Genomic DNA, 26,069 nt, shown 5'->3' on the forward strand with positions numbered 1-26,069 from the left:
CATTTCAGTTACACAAAGGTCAAGGAAGTCAGCAGAGACAAGGCTTAGGTCTGGGCCCTGATTATATCATCATTTAGAGACCTGAAAGATACCAGCTAAGGATCCTGACAGAGGTAGCCAGAGAGATTGGAGAGAACCACATGCTGAGCAGACACCTGGGAATGGTGAATGGTGACCTCATCACCATTTCAAGTGCTGCTCTCCAGCTCCTGTACAGCAGTGCAATTTGAAAAGTTTCTTCTGTAGTTGTGAATTCACGATGACAAGAGCAAGCTGGACCCAGTATCTCCCTACAGAACATTCAGCCTGTGTTCAAGTCTTGAGCAGGGTTTATGAGATTTTCATAGCATTACTAAAGCAGCAAAGAGGAACTAGAATGTGTGTGGTTTTAAAATTTTTTTAAATGGCTATTGTATATACAGCTGGTATAAGTTACTTCTTTGAAAATATTCAGTAACTAAATTCTAATCAATCTCTTCTAAGACTTTCAATGCATGAAAAGACACATAAAAATGTTTACATTATCACTACTTAGCATGTTAATCCTGACGAGTGGTCTCATAAAAAATCATTTTCTAAATCATATCTTTTCTTAGCATCAATCCAGTCATCATGGCTTGAAGGCAACCTCTGTTTGGGAGCTAACTTTAGGTCATGAAAAAGCATTGTTTTATCTGTTTGTCACTTGATAAATGATATGGCTTAAAGGAGGAGCAGCACATTTTGTCCTCTATCTTTGTTAAGTATAATGCATTCCAATAAATATCTTAAGTTGAAGGGCAAAATTAGGGAATCCTCCTTTTTATACCATATATGTGTTAGTAAGTCATATTAGGTACATTTCTTCTGAAACTCCAAGTAGGATTGTGCTGTAAACAAAATGATTTATTCTGATGATTCTCATTAAGCTTAGAGAAATAGTGGATTGGTTTAAAATTAAGCACACCTACTTTATTTCTCTACACAAGTTTCAATGGGTGACAAATACTTAGGGGAACTGTGAATTTTTATTCTTACCCTTCACCATACTGACATTGAATTGAATTTTACAAACATATAAAACTAGTAAGGATGTAGTGGACTGAGAGTTAGCAATAGGTTGCAGTGAGGAATATCTTTGGGTTATTTAACCAAAAGTTGGTTCAGTAACCAAAGGGAACACAACTGGGAATAAAACATCAGAAAATGATCCCTTTCCATAATTTTAGCAGAACAACTCTGGTTCTGCTGCTGAGCATGAAAAATAAATTTTTTATGATACAGGAAAATTCTGCATTTTTCTAAGACCATACTGAAAGTAGCTTGTTTCCTGGGTTGGTTCAGTGCTGTTTCAAAGACTAATGCTGAAGCACAGGGCCTAAAGCATGGGATTTTGCCTCCAGTCAGCAATTCCCCCAGTGATATGCGAGGACACTGGTAAGCCAGTCTGACAGCCCTGTCCTTTGTGTGAAGGTTATAGGATGCAACACGCCTTGCATTTGGATCCCTCAAGAGCAGTTATCTTCTCAGGAGTCTGACTGTCCTTGGGTGGTTCTCAGTGTCCAGGACTTCTTGTAGGAGGTATGGCTAGGAGTGAAGGAGCACTTGGTTTCCCTGTCTTCAATCTCCCTGATTCTACTGTTTGTGGTGAAAGATGAAGGCCCCCTTGGGTGGACTGGGCTTGGGGAAGGGCAGGGGAGGCTTACTGCTTGCCTGGGCAGTATTGGTGGAGAAGAGGTGCTCTTTGGACCTGTCTTACCCGGCACCTTTCCCTAGTGCTCAGCCCTGAGCCTGGCACGGAGTGCTCAACAACTCCTTACTGAACCTTAAATGACAGGGCGCCAGCTCAGTGTGATGCCGTGGTATGGCTTCTTCCCTTCTTCTCTCCTGCTTATCTCCTTGAGTTGCAGCATTAACAAACGTCAAATCCCATGTGGGGGAAATCTCCTTTTACTGAAGAGAAGGGCTGCCCCCTTTGTCTGATGAGCCTCAGTCTGGTTAAGGCTCACTTTTGCATATTAAACACTTGCATTCTTTGGGATAAAAAGCAGTACTGTCTGCTAAGAGCACCTTCTGAAATCTGATCATGTTGTCTTCCTGTTGAAAAAAACCCGAATGTGTGACCTTGGCTAGCAGTACAACCTGGTTCCTGATTTCCTTACCAACCTATGCTGGTACATACCTTAGTTTCTTGAACCCACCAAGCCTTTTGCTGTCTACTAGGTTCTCTGCCTGGAATGTTCTTCCACAGGCCTTCCCAAATATCCTTGTGATCCTTTCAAGATCCACTTAACTGAGACTGCCTCAGCAAGGCCTCGCTTGACATGTGCCTACCCCGCTCCATCACTTTGCACCTAAGCATTGTACATTCTCCCACGTTTGCTTTCTTATTAGTTATCTACTATACTTAGCTAAACAGTTCACGAGGGCAAGACTGTTTTCTGGTTTGTTCAACCTTTAGTCCAATGTAAGCTCTTGATAAATATATATTCAAATAAGTGTCAGCCTACCTTTCATCAAAAAAATGTCTCACATTTAAGAATGTATTATTTTTTACTCAGATTCTCCACATACAATCCACATACACAGTATGTGTAGGGTTCAAGCTGTAAACATTTCCCAGTAAGGTAAGGAACTGTTTTAAAGAATAGGGTTGGTTGATTTGGTACCTATGGTCTAACTGCTAATATTAGGGCTTTTCATTCCTAAACTACTAATGTGTTTTCTCCACCCTTTTCTTTCTTTTGTCTGTCTTTTTCAGCAAGGGAAGCCATATGTCTTTGACAGAGTGCTGCCGCCCAATACAACCCAAGAGCAGGTTTACAATGCGTGTGCGAAGCAAATTGTCAAAGGTAAGTGCTATTTCTTTATTTCCTCCTGGGCCTTTCAGAGTAATGGAAAACATTAAGTGATATTTGCAGCCTAGGAATCAATGTTCCTTGACTGTAAGCAGAGACCTGCTAATTAGAAACACTGAATTACAGCCTTGGCTCTGGCCCTGATTTGCTGTGATGTCAGGCAAGTTATTCAATCGCGCTATCCCTTCTTTCTTTATTTCTTTTGTCACCTTTTGGTAGAGCTATTCTGTTACCTAAACGCTTAAAAGCCAGATAGGCTATAGTCACACCTTTTCCATGATGGCTATTGAATACTGCAAGTGTAGAAGAACGTCTTTATTCCTCTACAGCAGAAAATACATATTCCAAACACTCCGATTGTGTATCTTCATTCGGTTTATTTTGTGTGTCTGTCTCCTTTATACTAATATCTCTCTGGAAGAAGTCTTAGAAGTGGAAAGTTCTTGCCATCATGGAATTTTCTTCTGTGTCATAAAATCACATTACGCTTCTGCTTATTGAGCTGTTCTTGTTTCTCAGCGTTCCTTAATTATAATTTCATCTAACCCACTTTCAGCCATCCTACCCAGATCCTGATATTTGTTCCTCCAAACAGGTAGCCTCAAGCCTACATTTATGTCTCAGAGATCAGTCCTTTTCTGTGGGGCTGGCCTTGGCCCTGGAGGATTTGTGTCAAAATAACAGCAGGGAGATGAAGCAATTTACACGTTGCTCTACCTTGCCCTTTCAAATCAGGGGCAGGTTGGAGCTTGCCTTGGAGGAGCCTGCCATCTGGACAGAGCTGGGGGCCATCTCCTGCTACTTTGTTTTTCATCTTTGAACCCATGCCTTCAAATTTGAACGCAGTGGCGATTGCACTTCCAAATGTCTTGATGCTGCCACCTCTACGGGTAGCTTTGGATTTAAAAAGCGAAAGGTAGAAACAAAACTAAAATAATACCTTGCCATTTTAGATCTGCTTGTTTTTAGAAGCTGCGCTGACTAACTGAACTATTTGAAATTCATGAAATCAGTCCTGGGTACATCTGTTAGATTAATTTTGACCCTGGACACCTGCGTGGGAGACTCACGTCAGTATGTAATGTTCCTTGCTGAGATGTATGGTTATTCACATTCTTGTTGCAGACATCAATTAATTTTGAAGGTCTTCACAGTGAGATTATGATAGAAAAGGGGAGAGAAAAAAAATATGCCTGAATTTGAGCTCTTTTCGAATTAATAGTTTGGCCTGTATCTGGTGGTAATTTTTGTCTTCTCTCTTCTTTACTCTCCTGCTTCTCGCTTAATTGTAATTGTTAGCGAATATTAATTGTACAAAACAATGGGTTTCATTGTGACAACTTCACACTTGCCTATAACATACTTTGATATTGCCTTCTCTTAGGTCCTTTCTCCCCACCTCTCCCTCTATCTAAACATGTTTTCGAAGCATATATTTCTTAGTTTGCTTCTATTCAGCCCTTTTTTCCCTTTATTATCAAGCTTATTCCTATTTTTATTAAAGTAAGATTAATCATATATATGCCAGAATTTCCTTTTTTTTGTTTCCCTCTCCCCTTTCATTACCAGAAGCAAATAGCATTTGCTACACGCTGTGCTAAGCATGAAGGCCATTTAAATACATCCCACTCCCTCTAAGCCAATGTAATTAGAAATGGATGGATTCCATTTTTAAAAATGCCTGTGATTCACAAACAATAGTGATAATCTTTGAGTCTTTATTCACTGTGTGGGCCTCTTTCAATGTCTGGATTTTTCTACAGTTTGAAGTGTCAGAAATAGGCAGTTTTCCATTAATATGTACAACTTCTGCATTTTTATATATCAGTTAAAAAATAAATTAAGAAGAAGAAAAGAAATAGGCATTCCCTGGGAAGTCTTGTGAGGACACAACCAAACTGTGGATAACTTGAGACCCCGTATATACCGTGAGCAACAAAGAAAACCGTTTTGAATAAAATCAGACTCACACATGATATGATAAACAGACATTTCTAGGGCACCATAAACATGATATGAGCATACTCATTTGGTAGTAATGAAGAGTACCTGATTGCCCTTTCAAAAGAAATTGTAAGGGGGGTGGTAATGAAGCCAGATTTAACTTTTTAAAAATATCCACTGAGATGAATATGAAGGGAAGTGGCTGTGTATTTCTGCATTGCCAAGGTAAAATCAAGGTATGTAGGCAAGAGCTCCTTGGAATACAGTGTAGTTGAGGTATCACTTGCCATAAGGAGTCCTACTAAGTCAGGTTTGGGAGATGGTGTTTTTTCTAGATGCCAAGACTTGAACTGAATGATTCGGAAGATTACCATGGTTCCCTGACTCAAGATAATGTGGTAGACTATTGAGCTTTGCTTTCCGGGCTATCTAAATCCATAGTGATTTTGAGGAGCTGGATGACTCCATTTTACTAGATGGCTTTATTCTCTCTGAGTTTTTTCATTTCCTACAACTTTGCTGGGTTCTAAAATATTTCCAGTTGTAGAGTCCTGGCATCTCCCATGTTCCCATCTTTGTTTGATATGTTTTTTCAAACTATTGTCTGGAAGCATATGTACAATGTTTTTTTCTTTGAGAAGAGGTCATAGGTTTGTAATGACCAGGACAGTATGTAGAAAAGGTGCCTGTGGGTGCCTGTGGGTGCCTAGGAATTAAATACCATGGTTACTAGGTGCTTTGTTGAAGTCCTGGTAACTGTCCCAGCCTATAGAAACCACTTGGGCATTTGCCTTCCAAATTAGCTAGATATGGACTATCCAGATGCTAGAGTAGGTGGTTTCTTGTTTTTCAGTTCTGATTTCTTTAAATTTCATTTATTTATGCAAATAGTATTAGCCACTTATTACCATGTATGTGTAAGTCTTGCCAGGGACTGGAGTCACCAAGATACATAATACTGTCTGCAAGTTACTTTGAGTATAGGGCAAGGGGCAGACACATACATAATTATCAAACACGTAGGCATTATGTGCTTTAAGATGGGTGTGTGCAAAATGCTAGGGGAGCACAGAAGAAGACCACTTTCTATATTGATTTTTGTGGGTGGGGCAAGGGAGTGGAGAATTAAGAAGACTTCTTGGAAAGGCTGGGTCCTAAGGATGGTAGCATGTGTAAGCAGAGGGAGTGGCAGAAACATGAAGACAAATTATGTGGTATGCTTACTTGGGCAACTTGGAGTGGCACATGGTGCAGAGGGGATGACAAGAGATGAGACTGCAAATGTTAGATCCAATCCAAGTTTGCTGGAAATTCAGATTAAGGGACTTAATCCTGGAGGCAATATGGACTAAAAAGTTTTAACCTTAGGATGATATACTCAGACCTATTTTACTATTATATTTTACATGGTTCTTAAGAATAAATATATCGGGCTGAGGCTGCAGCTCAGCGGCAGAGCACTTGCCTAGCATATGTGAGGCACTGGGTTCAATCCTCAGCACCACATAAAAACAAAATAAACAAAGTAAAACAAAGGCATTCTGTTCATATTACAACTACAAAAAAAAAAAGAATAAATATATTTGTTTAGCTATCATCTATCACGTACCCCTATACGATTTACATGTTATTGTGTATTAAATCTTAACTTTATGTGGTGTGAGCAATGTTAATCCTCTAACACTAAAGAGGCTCAGAGAGATGAAGTAACTTGGCCAAGTCAGTTAGGAAGGCATGGGGCTGGAACTTGAGCCTGGTTTGTCTGACTGACTTATATTCTTTTGAATTACCCTGCTCCTACTTTTCTGGTGGGTGTACAATGAACATTTAAAAACAATCATAAAATAATTATTTTGAGTTCCTTTTCTCTCAGGACATATGGACTATTAACTAAACATTGCAAAAAGACAGGGATAGGAATGGTGTGGGAGGAGAGTAAAGGAAAGAGAATAGCAATTGTGGTTCCAAAGCCTTGTGGTGGCCCTGGCAGTCTGCCAATCATAAGGTGCATTTCTATTCTAAAACCCAGCATGCCTTTACTTGGGCACAGTGAGTGCCCTTCAGGCTGGCGGGGCATTCTCCTTGGCCACTGGTATTCAGCTGGATTGCCTCTACAATCCACAGTCATGGGCTGTTTGAACAGTTTGATTAGCTGGTAGAAGATTAGGATTGCAAGCTGGGAATGACCTGTCAGCCACTATCCCTACAGTCACCATTTCACCTGGAGAAGTGGTAGGAGGCCACAATAACCTCCTTGGGAACATGATGTGTAGGTCTGATTAGGTTCCCAAATTCTTACCTAACAATGAAACTCATTCTGTTCCAGCAAGGCCTAACTCAGAACAGAGCAAAATGCAGAATGCACCACCTGGGCTTTTGAAGTTTGCAAAAGGAGGCAATGGGGATTTTCAAATATCCTGCTCTTTTCCCTCCTCTGTAGGGAGATGAGAAGGTGCTTGGCACATGCAGTAGAAGCTCTCTGGGGTTTGTCTGGCTGCTGGATGGATGTGTGTTGGGCTCGTGGGGTGCAACAGGCTGTGTGGTGTGAGTTGAGATCACATCACACCAGAGCCCATCACAAAGAAAGGTTCTGTCCAGCAGAGGATGACTGTTGTGTAGAAATAGTCACTCTGTTTTGGCAAAGACTAAAACAATGCATTCCTCAGGCCCAGGAACTGTCTGCCATTCAGTGTGATGAAAGTGCCTTTTTGTGGGCTGTTTGTGTTGAGCAGTGTGTGTTCTGCGCAGCACTGAGCACAGGCCGTCTCTCACTGTCTTCCCGAGTGGATCCTGTGCTCCTTCCTCTTCCTGTTGGCTCAGAGGTCCAGCCCCTCCACACCCTGTTTGTCCTTGACTTCCTCCTGCGTTTCTTCTCTACCAAAAATAAAAAAGTCTGAACAAACAAGCCCCCAAACGTAGAGTTTAGGAGAAAATAGAGAACACGAGATTCAAGGACCTTTGTCTTGTCTTTTCAGAACTGAGTAGAGAGCAACCTTATTTCTGCTCAACCTTGAACACGCTGGGGAGCTTCTCCAACAATGTATTAATTGTAACAGGATTGTAAATGCTTTAAAGGTCAACCAGAGTTTGTTTTAAGTTTTGTTTTGTTTTTCCTTAAATTGTGCTCACTGTTGAAATACTAGGGTGAAATGGATTCTTCCAGTACAATCCCGTGTGCTTGGTACAAAATGAGCAGAACCATCATGAGCTTTCCTTTTCATAGACAACCCGGGAGCTTTGGGGAGCAGCAGAAAGCTGGAGAGTGGACTTGGTTGGATGCATTAAGCTGCCTGGCCCCTTGCTTCCTGCAGAGGAGGAACCTTAGGTTGGACTCTTAGTATGGGTAGGGCCAGAGCTCTGAGCTGTTTCCTTTAGGTGGAGCAGGTTGTTAGAGCATTCCTGGGCCCCTGTTGTGTTCATGAACACTTGTAGGGCGCCAGTGGAGGCTGCTACCCCATGGAGAAGGAGAGGGAGCTGAACCCTGTTTGGTCTGTTTAGCACTGTGCTGCTCACACCTAGGGTCATGGTCCTTTCATGCATGAGGGCCAATGATCAGTCTGGGGAGAGATACTTAATTTCTTTCTTTTTTTTTTTTGGTGGTTGGGGGGTGTTGGGGTACCGGGGATTGAACTGAGGGGCACTCAACCACTGAGCCACATCCCAGCCCTATTTTGTATTTTATTTAGAGACAGGGTCTCATTGAGTTGCCTCACTTTTGCTGAGGCTGGCTTTGAACTCGAGATCCTCCTGCCTCAGCCTCCTGAGCCTTTGGGATTATAGATGTGTGCCATTTCACCTGGCTGAGATGCTTAATTTCTAATAAACAAAAGGTTTAGTGTTGTAATTGTGACCAGGTTCCAATTGTCTAGAGTTGTTTGTTATGAATGTAGGATTTTGAAAGCACAACTGAAGGGTGAGACCTGTTTCCTTTGGGTCCCCCATAACACATCATATTCATGATAGTGTAGAGGCACTCTGCTCTGGCCACCGTCTTCAGGGTTGAGGAATCTTTGGTGGTACTGTGACCTGAACCCAGTGGCACTCTACCATCGAGCTACATATCCAGCCCTTTTCATTTTATTTTGAGGCAGTCTTGCTGAGTTGTCTGGGCCAGCCTTGCACTTGGGATCCTCCTGCCTCAGTCACCTGAGTAGCTGGGATTATCAGATGTGCACCACCATGCCTGGCCTGAGAAATATTTTCTCTGAGCAAGTTGGCATTTTCATGAAAACTGAAACTTGAGCCTTTAACCCTAACACTGACTTTTTCAAATTTTTGTTCTGCTGTTACCAAGGAAACTATTTCCAGAAGTCTGATAAGTGTGAACATTCCCCACCCCACTTCACCTCCCCACTCTGTGTCTCTCTCAGTACAGCTTGACACAAACTCTTCAGGGCTGCTAGGATTAAAAATAATAATAAAAAAATCTTGCCACTTAATTTTTCTTTCTGTTTTAGCTTTCTAAAGGAAAATCTTCTTTCTTTTCTGATCCCAATTCATATTCCACAACCTCAGATCAATAAAATATATATTAAAAGAAATTCAGCAAACCCAGCAAAACAAAATAAAAGCAAATCAGCATCATAAAATTCAGAGAGGACTCTCCTCCCCCTCATTCTGAAGTGGATGGATGGAGCTGATGGCCTGATTTGCTTTTCTCACGGGGCCATGAAGAGAACATCTCTGTATGGGTCTCTCCCTGCCCTCGCCGTCTGCATGCATGAAGACTTCCTCCCCTTGTGCAGAATGGCGGATGGGGGATATTAATTATGCATTGTTTCCATTTCGGTGATGTTTGTGTGGATGAAGGGGGAAAGCAGGAGGGAATATATTTTAATCACTTCTGCTGCTTTGAAAGAATTCCCACAGATAATCTTCAGCTCTGCAGCAGAAAGCAGCTCCGTTCTGCACGCCTCCCCTCCTCCCTGTGTGAAATGGAAGCGGCCTGCCGTGTGTGTGGGCCTACATAGTGTGTTGCTAGTGTAATTAAAAGAAATTCCTGATGCTGATGGGCCTGGGCCTCCTTGCTAGCCCCAACACTGAAAACACAGAGGCATTAAATTTAAGTCAGGGCCTGCTGGTTTCCAGGCGGACTGGATGTCAATTTACAGCATGAGGCCTCATCCCTTCCCCAGCTGGTCTGTTGTGACAGAGCTCTGGTGGGGCCAACGTGAGAAACTTCCCCAAGGCGCTGGCCTGGGCCAGCGTTTGGTCTGACCCACATCAAAATCTTTAGGCAAAACATTTTAGTCTAACCTCACTCCAGAGACTTAGAGCACAGATAACATTTTCCCCCAGCTACTCTGAAGAGATCAATGGGAGGAAAACTCAGGTATTCTTCTACTGAAAAATAGCTTTCTGCTTGACATCTGTGTTGTAAGTTCAATGTTACTGGGAGAAGCCGTGCCTGCCTCCTCTTCATTAATGAATTCGTAGAAATGTGAGTCCACCTTTTTTTCTGTTCGTGGAGCCGTGGAGGCCCTCATTTCTGTTCTTAACTCACAATTTTCCTTAAAATGCACATGCAGTTGACATATCTGAGTGAAAACGAGATGGGTCATGGGGAAACTGCAGTTTTAAAATATGTATCAACACCACCAAAGAACCAAAGTAATGAAATAATTGTAATTTGTTTTCCTTGCTTGCAGATGTCCTTGAAGGTTACAATGGGACCATTTTTGCATATGGACAGACTTCATCAGGGAAGACTCACACCATGGAGGTAATGTTGCAGCGGGCTGTGCCGCCCATCTCTACAATGACCCAGTGGAACTGGTGCTCCGGCAAAACTTGAGGGGCATGTGGCTTTCTTTACTGGGCAATGGAGACAGTTATGTTTGGCCAATTAATTATGTCTTTGAGCAGTTTTAAAATAGCAGTAATAAAGTCTCAAGAGTTCAGTATTAAAAAAATTCTTTGTTGATAGCTCTGTTGAAATGTAGAAATAAATTCTATTAAAATCTGATCAACGGGGCTGGGGATGTACTTGGTGGTAGAGTGTGTGCCTCGCATTTGAGAGACCCCAGGTTTGATCACTAGCACTGCAATAAACAGCAACCAACAAATCAATGGATGAACAGTGGTGTGAGTATGCTTATGAACTGGGGTCCAGCCTGTTGTGAAAGTCATTTGCACTGAGGAGGCAGGTCTCTTTAGAGTAAGTAGGTCAGGGATGCAAAGAAGTTGACCTGTAGACCACATGCAACCCACAAACATACTAGTGTTTGACTTGTGTTGTGGTTAAAAAATAAATTGGAGACAGTATTTAAAATGGGATGATTTCGCACAATTCTGGTTTTTCCGTCATAGGGTGAACATTCTGAAGATCTCACCACACTGGGTGAGTTTCCCCACAAATGAAAAGCAGACTTCCCTAGAGCAGAGACTTTTACTGTCTCATTGGCCTTTCTATTAACATTTCCTGTGTATGCAACAGCAGCTGTCATGGAGAAAAGGCTCCAGAAAACATTTGTTAAAATATTACCCACATCACGACCCTGGCTACCCCATGTTCATGGGGCTGGCCTCTCCAGCAGACCCTAGTGTACTTCACACACACCAAGAGTGACATGAATTTACACTGAGCATTCTTCCTCACTAACTTGCATATCTGGCCCCTGTAGACACCCAAGGGTGTGACCCCAGCTCACACTGTTGTCTCTATATTGTCACTGGAGGTCTCTATGACTTCAAGTTGTCTTCTAAACAAGGCACATCTTGGACCAAACTGTCCCCTTGCACTGCCCCTTTTCCTCCTTTTTACCAGGGGCTCCTGTATGGCCTTCAGGGCTGGAAAATTCTTCTGAAGTTTAGGCCCACCTGACAGGTGAGGAGAGGAGGAGAGAGTGGTTATTATAAGAAACTGCTCTGTGCAGTTTCTTATAATTCAGCTTACAAGCAGCAGGGAAAGCTGAATCCTTAATCCTTCAAGCTAAGGTGTTTTCATTTACCTACCCTCCTGGGAACAGCATGGAGACGGCTGCTGCAGAACAGGGTTAGCTTATGAATCATTCCTATTGAAGAGGAGATTTCAAAGGCACCAGGCTAAAATCCTCAGGGCTCTGATGTTCTGCATGCACTGATTTCAGGTGTTGGGTAGGATGCGGGTGGGGAGGGGGGGATCTCATTTCTGTGATGTTGACTCTCTTTCACCTGTTTTGCTGGAGACAAAGTGGTTCAGAGACTGCAGATTAGAGAAACAGGAGGTTTATCACCACCTCTTCTTGAGCAGGACTGTTCCTTGTCACATAAGCTGTGTCTGCCCAGGGGACAAGTCTCCACCTCTCGCACCCCACAGCAGTGCCCCTCTGCCTCAGCCCTCACCTCAGGCCTCTCTTTCTGGGCCTCAAGTCCTTGAACTTTTAGATTCTAGAAAAGCTGCAGTTACATATTTTCTGAGGCCCACCCACTCCAATGGGCAGAATACTCCTCATAGCTCTCAGGACACAAGAGAGGGAGTTGTGGCCTCTTATGATGGAATCCATCAGGTTTAAGGGTTTTTTTTTGTTTTTTTGTTTTTTTTTTGAAAATTATCAAACTTTGTATAATACAAAAGAGAAAACAAATTCTCGATATTTAAAATCCCCCAAACTCGTAGGGAACACTTATTAGAATCACTTTTAAGCTTCGTGATTCATACATCTTTGGGAAATATGGAGTATTTGCTAAATGCCAGAAATTTATAAGACAATAACAGAGAGACTCTGCTCCCCAGGTTAATATCTTACCTGGGGGGAAATGGATGGGTGTAAGGTGATGGGGAAGAGCTACACCAGCCCTTTAATAATAGCATGGGAGACATTTTGTTAAATCAGAGGCCTTTGAGCCCTTGGCGCCTCTCTCTCTAGGTGTAAATTCGGCTTGCCTGCCCAGAGAGCACTCATGGCAAACCGAAGGAAACTGAATTCACTACAGGTATCACCTCCAGTTGCCTAAATTCTGTTGCCTCTGCATCTTTGGTTTCAAAAAGATGATGTTAAGTTATGAATTTCTTATTGTGACTTCTGAAGATCACACATTAATGCCTGTACCTGGAAGGAGTTGGTGTGGACGTGAGTCCTTTTCCTCTGCCACCCAGCCCTCTTGCTGAATCCTCTTCTTTTGTAGGGTAATTATAGGTTGGAGAAAGGTAGGGGATATTTTAAGAGGAAAGCAGAGGAAAGGAGAAGTCCCAAGCTGAAGTTACAGAGCCTAGGAGACCAAGAAATCCAGGACTCTGGAATGCAATTAAGTCAAAAAAGCTCTGCAGGGTCTGCATCCTCTGAAAGGACGATTTTATGTATTCAGAATTATGCATTGTGATCTTTCAGAGGCATCCAGAAGGGGGGATGCTAACTTCCTGAGTGGACAGAGATGTCACATTTTAAAGCTATTTTTCATTTTAATCCCTCCAATTTTGGGTCTGACATCCAGTGGTCATTCCATTATCTTCGTTGAGGGAAACAAACACAAAGCTACATAAAATTGGAAAGATTAGCTCCTCATGATGGAATGTCTAAGGGGGGTTTTCAGTAAGAAGATGAATCACTGGACAGCGTTATTGCTAAGCTTGGGAGGTGCCATCATGCGAGGGCCATGGCCTTGTCAGCAGAGCATCCAGGTTGCCCTGAGGGTGCCGGGGTGCTGGCTGCAGCTCTGGCCTCCTCTTTGTTCCGTGTGTGATGCTAGAAGGGAGCCTGAGGTCCGTGCCTCGTTTGTGGCCCTCTGTAGTGCACTGACAGGGACTGTTGGAGACGCCTCGTGTTTTCCCTTCTGCTCAGAGGGACACCTGGGGTCATCTGAATGGTGCAGCCTTTGCTGCCCTGGAGCCAGGGCTGCCTGCCTGCTGAGTGATGTTGAACAAAACCAGGCAGAGTGCCTGGTGCTTGTGTGCTGCTGGCTGCCTGCTTTCCCACCCTAAGTGATTCAGGAAACTCTGTCTTGCTTGGGAGGTCGAGGGGGCCTCTGGCACTGGAACAAAGAGAGTCTTGTTCAGTGGCCAACGGCCTAGGTCTTGTTTCTTCTTTCATACCAGCTCCTAGAGGTCACATTCAGTGGGTGAAAGTTTTGAAGGGAATAGTACAGGATGCAGTTATAAAAATGTTTCTCCTCTTTGCTGTCTGGCAGGAACAGGAGGATGAAGCAGTTCATTTCTTTGTTCCTCAAGGTCATGCCTAATCCTCCAGCTAGGCTGTTCTCTAAATGGGCACCATTCTTCCTCAGTTCCCACACTTCATTATACTCGGGTTCACCTCTGCCCGCGTGGTCTCTGCCCATCCTTAATCTGACCCATCCTTCAAGATTTGGTCCAAAGGAAGCCTCCTTTTATCACCCCAGCTGGAAGGGCTTTTCCATTCCCTGAATTTCTGTAGCTTTCTGCTTTTTCACCACTGTTTATGACCTGTGCATTCTGTGTGTGTGTGTGTGTGTGTGTGTGTGTGTGCGTGCGTGTGCATGCACTGCATGTGTGTGTTTCATCTGCAAGGCAACACAGAATCAGTGAAGATCTCTGTCTCTCATACACACCCACACACATTAGACGCACATTCCACATACCTTACACACACACATACCACACACAAATTCCATATACATCATACACACAGACATACTTCATGCCGAGACACCCCCTGGCATATACTTAGATTACATACAAATACGTGTACATGTCTCATGTATATTATACTCACACATATTGACACAGACTACACAGAGACACTCCACATATCTAACACATATACGCCACACACACACATCATGTATATCACACACTCACACCCCCAGACACACCTTGGCATACATATACATTACATGCATACACATGTACATACTCCATATACATCACACTCACACACAAAGAAACACAGACACATAACACACATACCACACCAAACACACACAGCTACTGCACACAAGCCTCACATAACACCATATACCAACACACACACACACACACACACACACACACACACACACACACACACACTGCTTTGGCAGGCTCAGTTTAAGCCAGGAATCAATTAGAAGACGAATCTGATGAAAGAGAATACATCCTGAAGAACAAATTGAGTTAGGTAGAAAAATTTTTGGATTACCACTCAATCTTTGGTTATGGAAAGGCTAAAAGACTGTCTTGAATTATCAGAGAGCTGTGGAGGTTTGCATAGAGAGGCCTTTTGGTTGCTATATGGAGTCCTGATATTTGACCAGAAAGAGGTCTCTTTACCGTAGGTACTGTTTCTGCCAAATCTCTACAGTCCAGGGCTGTGATGAGCTGCATGATTATGATGGCCTCTGCAGTTTAAAGTCCCTAACTCTCAGTGTCCGTATGTTGTGCTTTCCTAAGGTATTGTGTTAGTTTTGGGTTGCTGTGGCCAAAATACCTGTCAAGAACAACTTAGAGGAGGAAAAGTTTATTTGAGGCTCACAGTTTCAGAAGTCTCAGTCCACAGATGTCTGAGTTCATTGGTCTGGGCCCAGGTAAGGCAGCACATCATAGCTGAAGGGCCCAGTGGAGGAAAGCAGCTCAACACATGGTGGGGTCAGGAAGCAGAGAGAAGAGGAAGGGAGTCACAGGGAAGAGAAACCCTTCCGGGGCATGCCCCCACTTCTTCCAGCTATACCCCACCTGCCTATAGTTACCACTCAGTCCATTCAAATGAGGACAGACTGATTATCTCACAGCTCTCACAATCCAATCATTTCACCTCCGAATATTCCTGCATTCATACAGGAGCTGTTGTGGAGCACCTCCCATCCAAACCATAACAGATACGTAGTAGTTACATAGTAATGGTCTGGGGTGAGGGTGTGCTTCAGACTCTTCAGGTCAAATAAGTCCCAACCACTGTTCATTGAGAACCTACCATGAACTAAATGTTACAATGCTAACATTTACTGAGCCCTTCCTGTGTCACTAAGCACTTTATATATCCTATTAACTTAAACTCTGAACTAATTCTATGCAATAAGTACTGTACTAAGTTCCCTGAGTGGTAGAGGGAATTTTAAATGTCCTGGCCATCCTCAGGGAGAATATAGTCAAATTAAAAAGCAATGTAGGGCTGGGGATATAGCTCAGTTGGTAGAGTGCTTGCCTCACAAGTATTAAAAAAAAAAAAAAAAAAAAAAAAAAGCGATGTAAATCCATCAAATGACTTATTATTTGTAATAGCTGAGGGCATTCCAGAGAATTACCCATTTTTCCAGGTAAGAGTATTGCCAAAAGACAAACATATCTGAATTCAATTTTTCTGTTGCTTTTAATACAAGGGAGTGTTAGGAGTCAGGTGTGCAAAAGGAGGACCCATAATGCCAGGTGCTTCCTGAGCTACCCTTCAAATTCAGGTGAATTCTTGCTTTTGCTAACACAAATGTTGACTTTCAGAGAGATACTTTATGGTGAAGGAAAGAGGATTAAATAAGGAAAACAAAGCTGATCTTTCAGGCATTGGACCTATTTGGAACAAGGATATGGGTCAAAATTGTAAAGGTTGTTGGGCATCCCTGAAATACTGAATAGAAAACTGAGTTTTGTGCTTTGCTTTCAGTTCTGTTTACTCCTAAGGTTTATAACTTCCTAAAGGTCTGGAAAATTTTCTGGGTTTTCATTTACCATGATCATTGTAGACCTGCAGACTGTGGGTCTTTGCACTAATGGGTTGTTTATCACCCATGAGAAAACCCAAGTGCTCATTTGACTGTAGGCTTAGAAAACTCTCTGGAGGTTGCATGCCTAGAGCCACACTAAGGCTGTTGCTTTAAATGCTTCTGGAACCCTTCTTTAGGAGTTGCCGTCAGATCCTATGGCGTCTCTCTTTCTGCCTCCCTCTTTGTCTCCGGTACTTGGGATGTAACCTAGGGCCTTATACATGTACCTCTGAGCTGCATCTCCAGCCCCCATGCCATCTCCTGAAAGTCTTCAGAGGTGGAAAATTCTGGGTCTTAAAATTGGATTTAAGGCCAAGGCGTAGTGGCACACACCTGAAATTTCAGCTACCTGGGAGGTAAGGCAGGAGGATTGCAGGTTCAAAGCCAACCAAGGCAACTAATGAGAATTTGTGTCAAAATAAAAAGGGTTGAGATGTAGCTCAGTAGAGCTCTTGTCTTGCACACACAGGCATTGGGTCCAATCCCCAGTATTGGAAAAAAGATAGGATTTAGTAATCATTCAAATAGCAGAAGAATTCCTCTATTCCTTACCCCCGCCTAGGTATAATGAATGAAAGTGGAAAAAAAGAATATGATAATATCCCTAATGTGAAGTATTAGAAACAGCCAAAAATTATCTTTTGAACAATTCAGGCTGGGAATTACAGATTTTAAAATAAATTGATGAAGTGGATTTTCTTGATTGGTCTGTAAAATGATACTGAAGATACTTTGAGAATAAGGTAATTAAAAATTATTGAGCAAGGATGACTTTAATGAAATTAGGTATTTTAGTTCTCAAGGAGATTTCGTTCTAGAAGTTAACTTACTTGAACTTGTAGGTTCTGGTCAATTTGCAAATATTCACAAATAAAACCCATATCCTCTCATTGCCTTTCCCACCCCGCCCCCTTCCCCCCACCTCCCACAACTACTCACGTGCATACATTTGCTGTCCTGAGTGGCAGCAGGAGGGAATATCATGGGGTCTCAGGACCTGAGAAAACAACCCTTTCCTGGGTAAAAAGACTAAACATATTGAGTTATTTTGCCAAATTTGGGTGTGTTGGCACTTCAGGTAGATACCCAAGGGATCCAACAGCCCAAGTGTGGATACTCCCTTCTCCATGGAGTTCTGTTTAAGAAACCCAGGATTACTCATTCTGTCTTGCACATATTTCCCAGAACTCTTTAACTGCCTGTATTTGTATTTTTTACCCATTAGGGAAAGCTGCATGACCCTCAACTCATGGGAATCATCCCAAGGATTGCACATGATATCTTTGACCATATTTATTCCATGGATGAGAACCTGGAGTTTCACATCAAGGTAAGTGCCATAGATCGAGTACCAAAAGAAGACACTGGGCCCAAAATCATGTTTTTCAGTCTCCCTCCTTTTATTTAGATATAAAAGAAGATCTTGTCTATTTCAAATGATGGAAAGCACAACCCTATTTATTGTTTAATGACATAGGCCTGTACCTAGCCATCTGGACGGTTTCCTTGAAATACTGAGGTAATGAGAGTAAATGCCCTCTTTGGGATAGAATCATCTTGATTGTTGCTGAATTCTGCCCTGTGGATTCCTGTGGATTACCCTGTGGATTCCTGTGGATAGGTTGGAATATGTCTGTGTTTGGAATTAAAGAGCATTCCCCCAAGTGTGTTCCATGGAATATAATCCCTTGGTTTATTAATACGTGGGCTACCAGAGTAAAGGGTTATATGGCCACATAAACTGGGAAAATGATTTGTTGAACATTGTCAAATTTTCACAAGTTTAAATGTGCTGTTGGGTAATTCCTCTCTGCAAAGGGGAGGTGTGTATGCTTTGTCCCCCTTAGGCTGGTGTTTTAGGAGCATACTCTGGAATATATTGGAGAAGGGTATTCTCCTCCTCCTTTTTTTCTCCTCTTTGTTTTTGTTTTAAATCAGAACCTCTGCTCTGACTTAACTTTAAATTGAAAGAGAGATTTCTATTTTCTTATTATAGCTGTTAAATCGTAATATTTGGTATTAAGGGTATACTCATTAGAACTGCTTTGTTTGCAGATTACTAAAGGCCACCCTTTTAAGCAAGTAGTGGAAATCATCACAAGATACAGGATCTGATGGCAGGCATTGAGTAGGGGCTGTGGAGGGCAGGAAATCCAAGCCCTCTTTTCTATCTCTCTTTTCTTTTTTAACTTTAAAACATTGAAATATAATTCATATACATAAAATTCATCCTTTTAAAATGTACAGTTTGGTGGTTTTTAATATTTTCCCAAAATTGTGCAGTCATGATCCTTATCTAATTCCAGAACATTTTCATCACTCCCAGAAGTAACTCCATAGCCCATTATAGTCCTGCTTTCTGCTCCCTTCCTTTTCTTCTTTCTGTTACTCCCAAACCATCTTCCTGTCTTTGTTGGGGAGGGAGTTGGGCAACAGAGCAGCTCCTTTTCTGCATGTCCTTATGCCACTTCCACATTCCCTTGGGAAGGGGCTCATTGACCTAGGCTAGATTAGGTAGCCCTTTGCCATGATTAGCTGTGTCCAAGATGCATATGGTGTCTGGATCTTCATCCCTATTACTAGAGACAGGTTTGACAGGAAGGGGAGGAGAAGGGGCAGCTTTTCAAAATTGGGTACTGGAGGATTGAACCCAGGGTTGCTTAACCACTGCACTTCATCCCTGACTATTTTATTTTTTATTTTGAGACATGGTCTCACTAAGTTACTTCAGGCCTCGCTAAATTGCTGAGTCTGGCTTCGAACTTGCAATCCTGCCTCAGCCTTGAGAGCCAATACCTAGGATTATAGGTATGCACCACCATGCCCAGCAAGAAGGAGCAGTTTTAAGAAGCCTCAGAGCCCAGCAGGTCAACTGAGAGATTTCCCTGAAGGCTTGGCCTTAGTGCACTGGACCTAGTAGCTTAGAGATGAGGAAACTGAAGTTGAAATATGCAAGGGTTAGATGGTCCAAGGTAAGAAAAGAACCTAGAATGGACCAACCCCACCTGCAGTACCTTTTTCATTACATTATTATTCCTTTATATCTGCTCTATACCTTTCCAAATTTACATGAAAAGAAGGCAACCACTGTTTGTCCAATTATAAATAACATCCAACAAATCACTTTTTCTTATAGTTCCCTTTGTTGACTAAAGCCTGCTTCTCCTTCTTGCCCAGGCTTTGGTATATCTAAGGATACAGAAGCTTGTTGCTTTGATGGGATCAAGATTTAGAAGCTTAGTGCTTTTCTAAGACTGTTTGCATTTAAATACCTTCAACTACTGCAGGGTTCTTATGTGATAATCCTGGAATAAGATGTTAAACCAATTACTGCTCTGGAAATAGTGCCTTGTGTTAGAATCTTATTAAGATAAAAACAGCCCTAGCATGAAGAGGTGGGTGGGGGGAGAGGAATAACACTTTCTAAGTCTCTATAGCTGAATTTTATAGTTCAGGTTCCCTTTTTTGCATTTATAGTTATGTTTTCTTTTTTCATAAATAATAATTATTAGTAGATAAGTTAGCAGTTGACTATTCTGTTTTGAACTTAGTATTGACAGACTAAATCAAAAGAAAGAGAGCTGATCAGATCAAAGCAAAATTGAAATTCTGTTCTTTGAAATGAATCCGACAGTCCTTTTAAACACCATTTCTGAACATGTTCTTTCTTAGTGCCAAACAATGCCTATTTTCCTTCTGCCTGGTCTCACAAAGTATTTGAAATGACAAGATAACAACATTAGACCCCCCCCCCCCACCTAAAGCAGAAATTAATCCACCAGAACTCTACCTCTACTTTTATTAAATGTAAGTAGGATTCTAATTGTCAGGTTTGCCAATATCTAATTTGTGACTGTGTTTTTAGATGTAATTATTATTCTCTATAATCTATGGATATAATCCACATGTTTAAGATCTCAGAGGTAACCAAAAATCCTTAATGGAAATCGAACAATTCGGAAATAAGTAGAATAGGTTGGCACCAGGGTGGAGTTGGCTTCTGGAAGGGTCGGATTAGAGACATTGAGGATTGGAGGCCAAATAGGCTTAAGAATTAGGGCTGCAGGAGTGTGTCAGCAGTGAGGGGTGGGAGTGGAGGTCTGTGGTACAGGCCCTGGGTTCAATCTCCAGTACTGCAGAAAAGTAACCAAAACCGGATTTAGAGAGTAGGGAGGCAGTGGGTCCTTCCAATGTCAGCTGGGTGTGTCCTCGACAGATGGAGTCATGGGGGTGGGAGGGTGTCAAAAAGATGTTCAGGTAGGATTTTGTTAGGGATATGGACAACCAGGAGAGTATGCCCATCTACAGGTTTCAAGGTTCAAAGCCAGGACCTCAAGGCTCCCCGTGACTGAAAAGTTACTGAGGCACATGAATGACAATAAGCTAGGGCTGAATTGGGGTAGGAACTCAGACCAGGGAGGGAGTCTTCATGTTCCTAGAGGCAGGACTAGTCCCAAGCTGGGACAAGGGGTGAAGGCTTACCTGTGCTGTCACAGCCCAGCTTTACAACTCTATAGCTAGTTATGAGAGCTTAATGGCAGCGTGTATTTTGAGAAATGCATCGTTAGGCAATGTTGTTATTCCACGAGCATCACAGAGTAAATTTACACAAACTAAGGGAGCTACGTTGTCAGGAGGTAATAATAATCTAATGGGACCACTGTTGTAGGCACAGTTCATTCTATGGTGGATGACTATATTTTCTTTTTGGTTATTCCCTGTTTAGATTTCAAAAACACAAACATGGAGGAGAAAAAATTAATCTGAGAGGCAGAAGTCAAATGTAAACAGTGTAGATACCTTCGAGGGAATTTTTTGACATCATAAGGTCTAAGGGCTTTGTATGACAGATGGGAAAATGAAGGTCTGGGGTCTTGGCTGTGAGTGAATTAAACTCCCAAGACCACATATTGAGTTTATAGTCCTTAGACATCAGCCAGCATACGTATCTCCTGAGGAACTTAGAAGCTGACTCCTAGGCCCTTCTCTAGTCTCTGAGATTCTAATTCAATAGGGCTTCAGTAGAGTTCAGGGGTCTGCAATTTTAACAAATTCTGTAGGTGATGCTGATGCAAGTGATTCTGGGGCTGAGGTTTGAGAATAATTATTAGGAAGGCTTCCTTCTTTTCCTTTCACAGCCTGTCTTTTTTGTGTGTTTGTGGGGCTGGGGATTAAACCCAGGATCCTACCACCTAGCTACATCCCCAGTCCTTTTTATTTTGAAACAGGGCCTTGCTAAGTTACCCAGGCTGACTTTGAACTTGTGATCCTCCTGCCTCAGTCCTCTGAGTAGCTGGGATTACAGGTGTGCGCTACCATGCCTGGTTTCTTTTATTCAAGCACATTTTGTTCAAATCTTTCCTAGACTCCAAACCTGGCCATCACTAGCTCTCTCCCAGTTACCTGTTGAACTCTCGTACTTCCAAGTACGCTGCCCATGTCCTCCCCAGTGCTCTTCTTACATCTGATGAGGTTGTCAGTATCAGGCATTGAGGTGAGGTCTACTGATTTTTGAACTTACTTGCAGAGGATGTTTTCCATTCTGGCTGTTGTCATACATAGAAGTTTGCTTGGTGCTTGTCTAAGGTAGAGCCTGGAGTCCTCCTGTACATGACTGTCTGGCACACAGTGTGACTGACACCAGAGGAAACCAAAGGAGCTGCTATGTGTGGGGAGGCAGTCCATATGTAGCAGAGGCTTTTTGCATCTTCTCTTGCTCTTCTTAGCCATGCACAACAAAAGCTTTTATGACTTCTAATAATGATGTTTTTGAAGTACAGTGTGGCATTTCTATTCCAAATTCAATTTATTTTTAACCAGGTTTCCTATTTTGAGATCTACTTGGACAAGATAAGGGACTTACTTGATGGTGAGTAACTGAATGCTTGTCTTTATTTGCAGTTTAACTTAAGTCCAGGAGGTTGAAACGATTTACAGCACTTCCGCTTGAGGAACTGATGAAAATTTATAGAGATCTTGTCTTGCCTTCAGGCTATATGCTTTTTCATAGATATAGCTTCACCTTGCAAATTGCAAAAAGATTAGATTTGCCTATCTTCTGCAACAATTTCTATTTTTCTTCCAATACAGGGTCTTTAACTTTTCTTTTCTTCTTTGCATGTCATCATTATCATCTGTACAGTGTCCAAGACAAATCTGGCTGTTCATGAAGATAAAAACAGAGTCCCATATGTAAAGGTATGAAGAACACTGATGGGTGGTGTGGTTGATTTCTGTTCAGGCATTGTTGAAAGAATTATTACACAAGATGCCCAGAATATTATCTATGAAATCCATATAGGTATTTACTCATGTTCCTTATATTCTTTGGTTTTGAAAAAAATCAGTATTTGATTTCTTTAATTGTATCTATCCTTTACATAAATTAGGATTATCTTCTTTTGTTCTGGGAACCAAACTAAGGTCTCGCGACTATTTGAAGCACACACACTTTACTACTGAGCTATACCCCAGCTCTCTTTATGTAATAGTATTATTTTAAAATTATTTAATTTTGTTCACATTAAAATTATTTATTTATTTGTAAATATTTGTTTATTTATTTTGTGATCCTGAGCATTCAACCCAGAGGTGCTCTACCACTGAGCTACATCTCCATCCCTTTTTATTTTTTATGTTGAGACAGGCTCTGAACTTGGAATCCTCCTGCTTCAGCCTCCTGAATCTCAGCATCATTTTCATTTGAAGAGACGGAGGCATGAGGATCGTAAGTTCAAGGCCAGCCTGGTAAACTTGGCTAGACCCCATCTCAAAATAAAAAATTGAAAAAAAAAAGAAAGAAAAGAAAACAGAAGAGAAGAAAGGACCTGGTAGCTCAGTAGAAGAGCACCCCTGGGTTCAATCCCTGGTACTGCACGAAAACAAAAAAAGGCTTCAGCATTGAGCACAGTAGTATATACTTTGTAGTTAGAAGTCTATCATAGCATTGTATGTAGAACTTCAAAGTGTCTCTTGATGGCTAACATGGTAAATAAATAAAGATGGAAGGTCAAGTTGTACTTCATGCATTTTTTCTCATGGATTTTCTTCTTCTGTTTTGTCTCCTGAAAATACTGCTGTTGAATATGAATATGTGCTCAAAAACCTGGGAGAATCCAGCATTTCTTTTATGGTTTTCTCCTAGGTTTCCTAGGGTTTGCTCACTCTTCTCTTTAATGTAGAATTCAAGCCCTAGGTAAGGAGAAGTTGTTGAATCAACATTGCAGCTTTTCTATTTATCTGTACCTCTAAAAAGAATGGGAAAGTGTTTAGCTGCTTCAAAATATTGTTGCTTTTTAACTTTTCCAATGAGCAATCGATCTGCTTCTGACTCCCTTCCAGGGGTGTACCGAGCGGTTTGTGTCGAGTCCCGAGGAGGTCATGGATGTGATAGACGAAGGCAAAGCCAACCGGCACGTGGCGGTGACAAGTAAGCACCACATGATTTCCTTCCCATGACATGGGACATGGTTGGGGGCTGATGAGGTGCAGATGCAGGAATACAGGGGATGGCCACAGGACAGCAGTGGCCCCAGATACCAGGCCACATGCAGCACAAACCTGTCCAGGCCCCTTGGGTAAGACGTCCTTATTGTCCCCAAAACTCCGGGGTTTTGAAAATGGCTGGATGAGACACATGGACCCTGATAACAGCCTCAGCCTAAACATTGGGGGAAAACAAACTGAGAAGTCAGCTTCTAAGTTTATTCATTTTAACCATGGTGTTTATTACTCAGGTTGAAAAAAAAATTCAACAGCAGATGATCAGCTCACTTGGCTGACTGTCCTGCCTTGGCATGTGCATTATCAGGGAAGCCATGAGTGTTGCTAGAGCATCAGAAGTTCCATGCGTTATCTGGGGGAAGTAAGTGGACAAATGAGGAAGATTTCACATGAGGCTGAAGGAACTAAGGATTTCTAGTTGTAGGAGAAAAAAACATCTAGAGAGGAGTTGTGGGCATTGCGGAGTATCCTAACATGTTTGCGGTGCTGACATTGACTGAGAGGGTCAGCTTGCTCTTTCTGATTTCAATGGGTGTAACAACTGGACAACTGAGGCTACAGAAGGCAGGATTTGACCTACCACAGGAGAACACTCTAAGCTGGTACTTAGTGAGGCTTGTTACCTGGAAAGGTAGTGAGGTCACTGTCGTGTTGTGGAAGAGATTCATGCATTGATTGGTTTAGGCTCTGGAAGTCTCTTGTACCCAAGTTTCTTTGAGTGTGTGATCCAGAACTATAATTTGCAACCTTTTCTCTGCACCAACAAGGTATCAGATGATATTTGGATATGTGGCAAATTTAATAGGTGAGCCTGGCCTTGTAAAGAATGCAGGTCAAACTCCGTTCCTTTCTGTCCTGCTTCAAACACACATGTACCTGGAAGAAGTTATTCCCTGTCTTTCTTGAGCTGTTCTTAGTCGTGAGTCATTCATGGCATACCTGACAACCCATTTTGGCCCCTGGTTTGGAACTGCTGGTTCAGAACATGACTATTATTCTAATCATTCTGCCAAGTTTTTTTTTTTTTTTTAAGTATGGTAAAATATAGGTAACATAAAATTTACTATTGTAATCATTGTAAGTATACAGTTCTGTGATAGTAAGGGCATTTACGTTGTGTCCACCATCCATTTCAAGGTCTCTTTCATCTGTATCCGTTAAACACTAACTTCCTTTCCTTTTCCCCCAGCCACTGTTCTTTGTCTCATGACAAAGTATTTCATATAAGGTATCTCATGCAAGTAGAATCCTATAGTATTTTTCTTTTTGTGACTGGCTTATTTCACTTAGCATAAGGTCTGCAAGGCTTATCCACACTGTAGCCTGGGTCCTTTTTAAGACTAATATCCCCTTGCATGCACAGACCACATTTTATTTATTCATTTATTCATCAATGGACTCTAGGTTGCCTCCGCCTTTTGGCTGCTGTGAATAATGCTACAATAAACATGGATTGCAAATATTTGTTAGACTCCCTGATTTCCTTTGGGTGTTTACCCAGAAGTGGAATTGATTGCTGAATCCTCTGGCAATTCTACTTGCAGTTCTTCAGTGACCACAGTACTGTTTTCCCTAGCAGGGGCACCCTTTTGCATTCCCACCAACTGTGCATAAGGGTTTTTGCACTTTCTGCACATCCTCATCAACACTGTTTATTTGCTCTCTCTGAGTGTATTAGCCATCCTGATGGGTGTCAGCTGGTATCCTTTGTGGTTTCGATTTGCATTTCCCTAATGATTTGTCACGTTGAGCACTGTTTCATGTGCCTATTGGCTAGTTTGTGTATCTTCTTTGAGAAATGCTTATTCAAGTTCTTTACCATTAAATAATGTTGTTGTTGTTATTGACTTTTTGGAGTTCTCTATATGTTCTGGATATCTATCTCTGGTTAGATTCATGATTTGTGAATATTTTCTCAAATTTCATGGATTGCTTTTTCACTCTGTTGATAGTGTCCTTTGATGTGCAGAAGTTTTTGATTTTGATGAAGTGCTATTAATGTATTTTTCCTTTTGTTGATCGTGCTTTTGGTGTCATTGCCAAGAAGTCATTTCCAAGTTCAATGTTATGAAGCTTTTCCCTTTTGTTTTCTTTTAAGAGTTTTTTAGTTTTAACTTTTACATTTAGATCTCTGATCCTTTTTGTGTTAATTTTTAT

General features: G+C 41.9%; 1 protein-coding gene across 1 annotated transcript in view; it reads left to right on the forward strand.

The window, feature by feature from the left end:
- The window catches only part of KIF5C (kinesin family member 5C), a 185,408-nt gene that overhangs the window by 80,915 nt on the left and 78,424 nt on the right, over window positions 1–26,069 (forward strand). Inside the window, exons 2-7 of the mRNA XM_079134394.1 lie at window positions 2,741–2,831; window positions 10,430–10,503; window positions 17,635–17,739; window positions 22,230–22,278; window positions 22,552–22,607; window positions 23,751–23,838. Of these exons, the coding sequence (XP_078990520.1) occupies window positions 2,741–2,831; window positions 10,430–10,503; window positions 17,635–17,739; window positions 22,230–22,278; window positions 22,552–22,607; window positions 23,751–23,838 (463 nt within the window). The remainder of the gene's footprint in view (window positions 1–2,740; window positions 2,832–10,429; window positions 10,504–17,634; window positions 17,740–22,229; window positions 22,279–22,551; window positions 22,608–23,750; window positions 23,839–26,069) is intronic.

This window comes from Sciurus vulgaris (assembly GCF_902686455.1).
Source record: "Sciurus vulgaris genome assembly, chromosome: 3".
Lineage (NCBI taxonomy): Eukaryota > Metazoa > Chordata > Mammalia > Rodentia > Sciuridae > Sciurus > Sciurus vulgaris.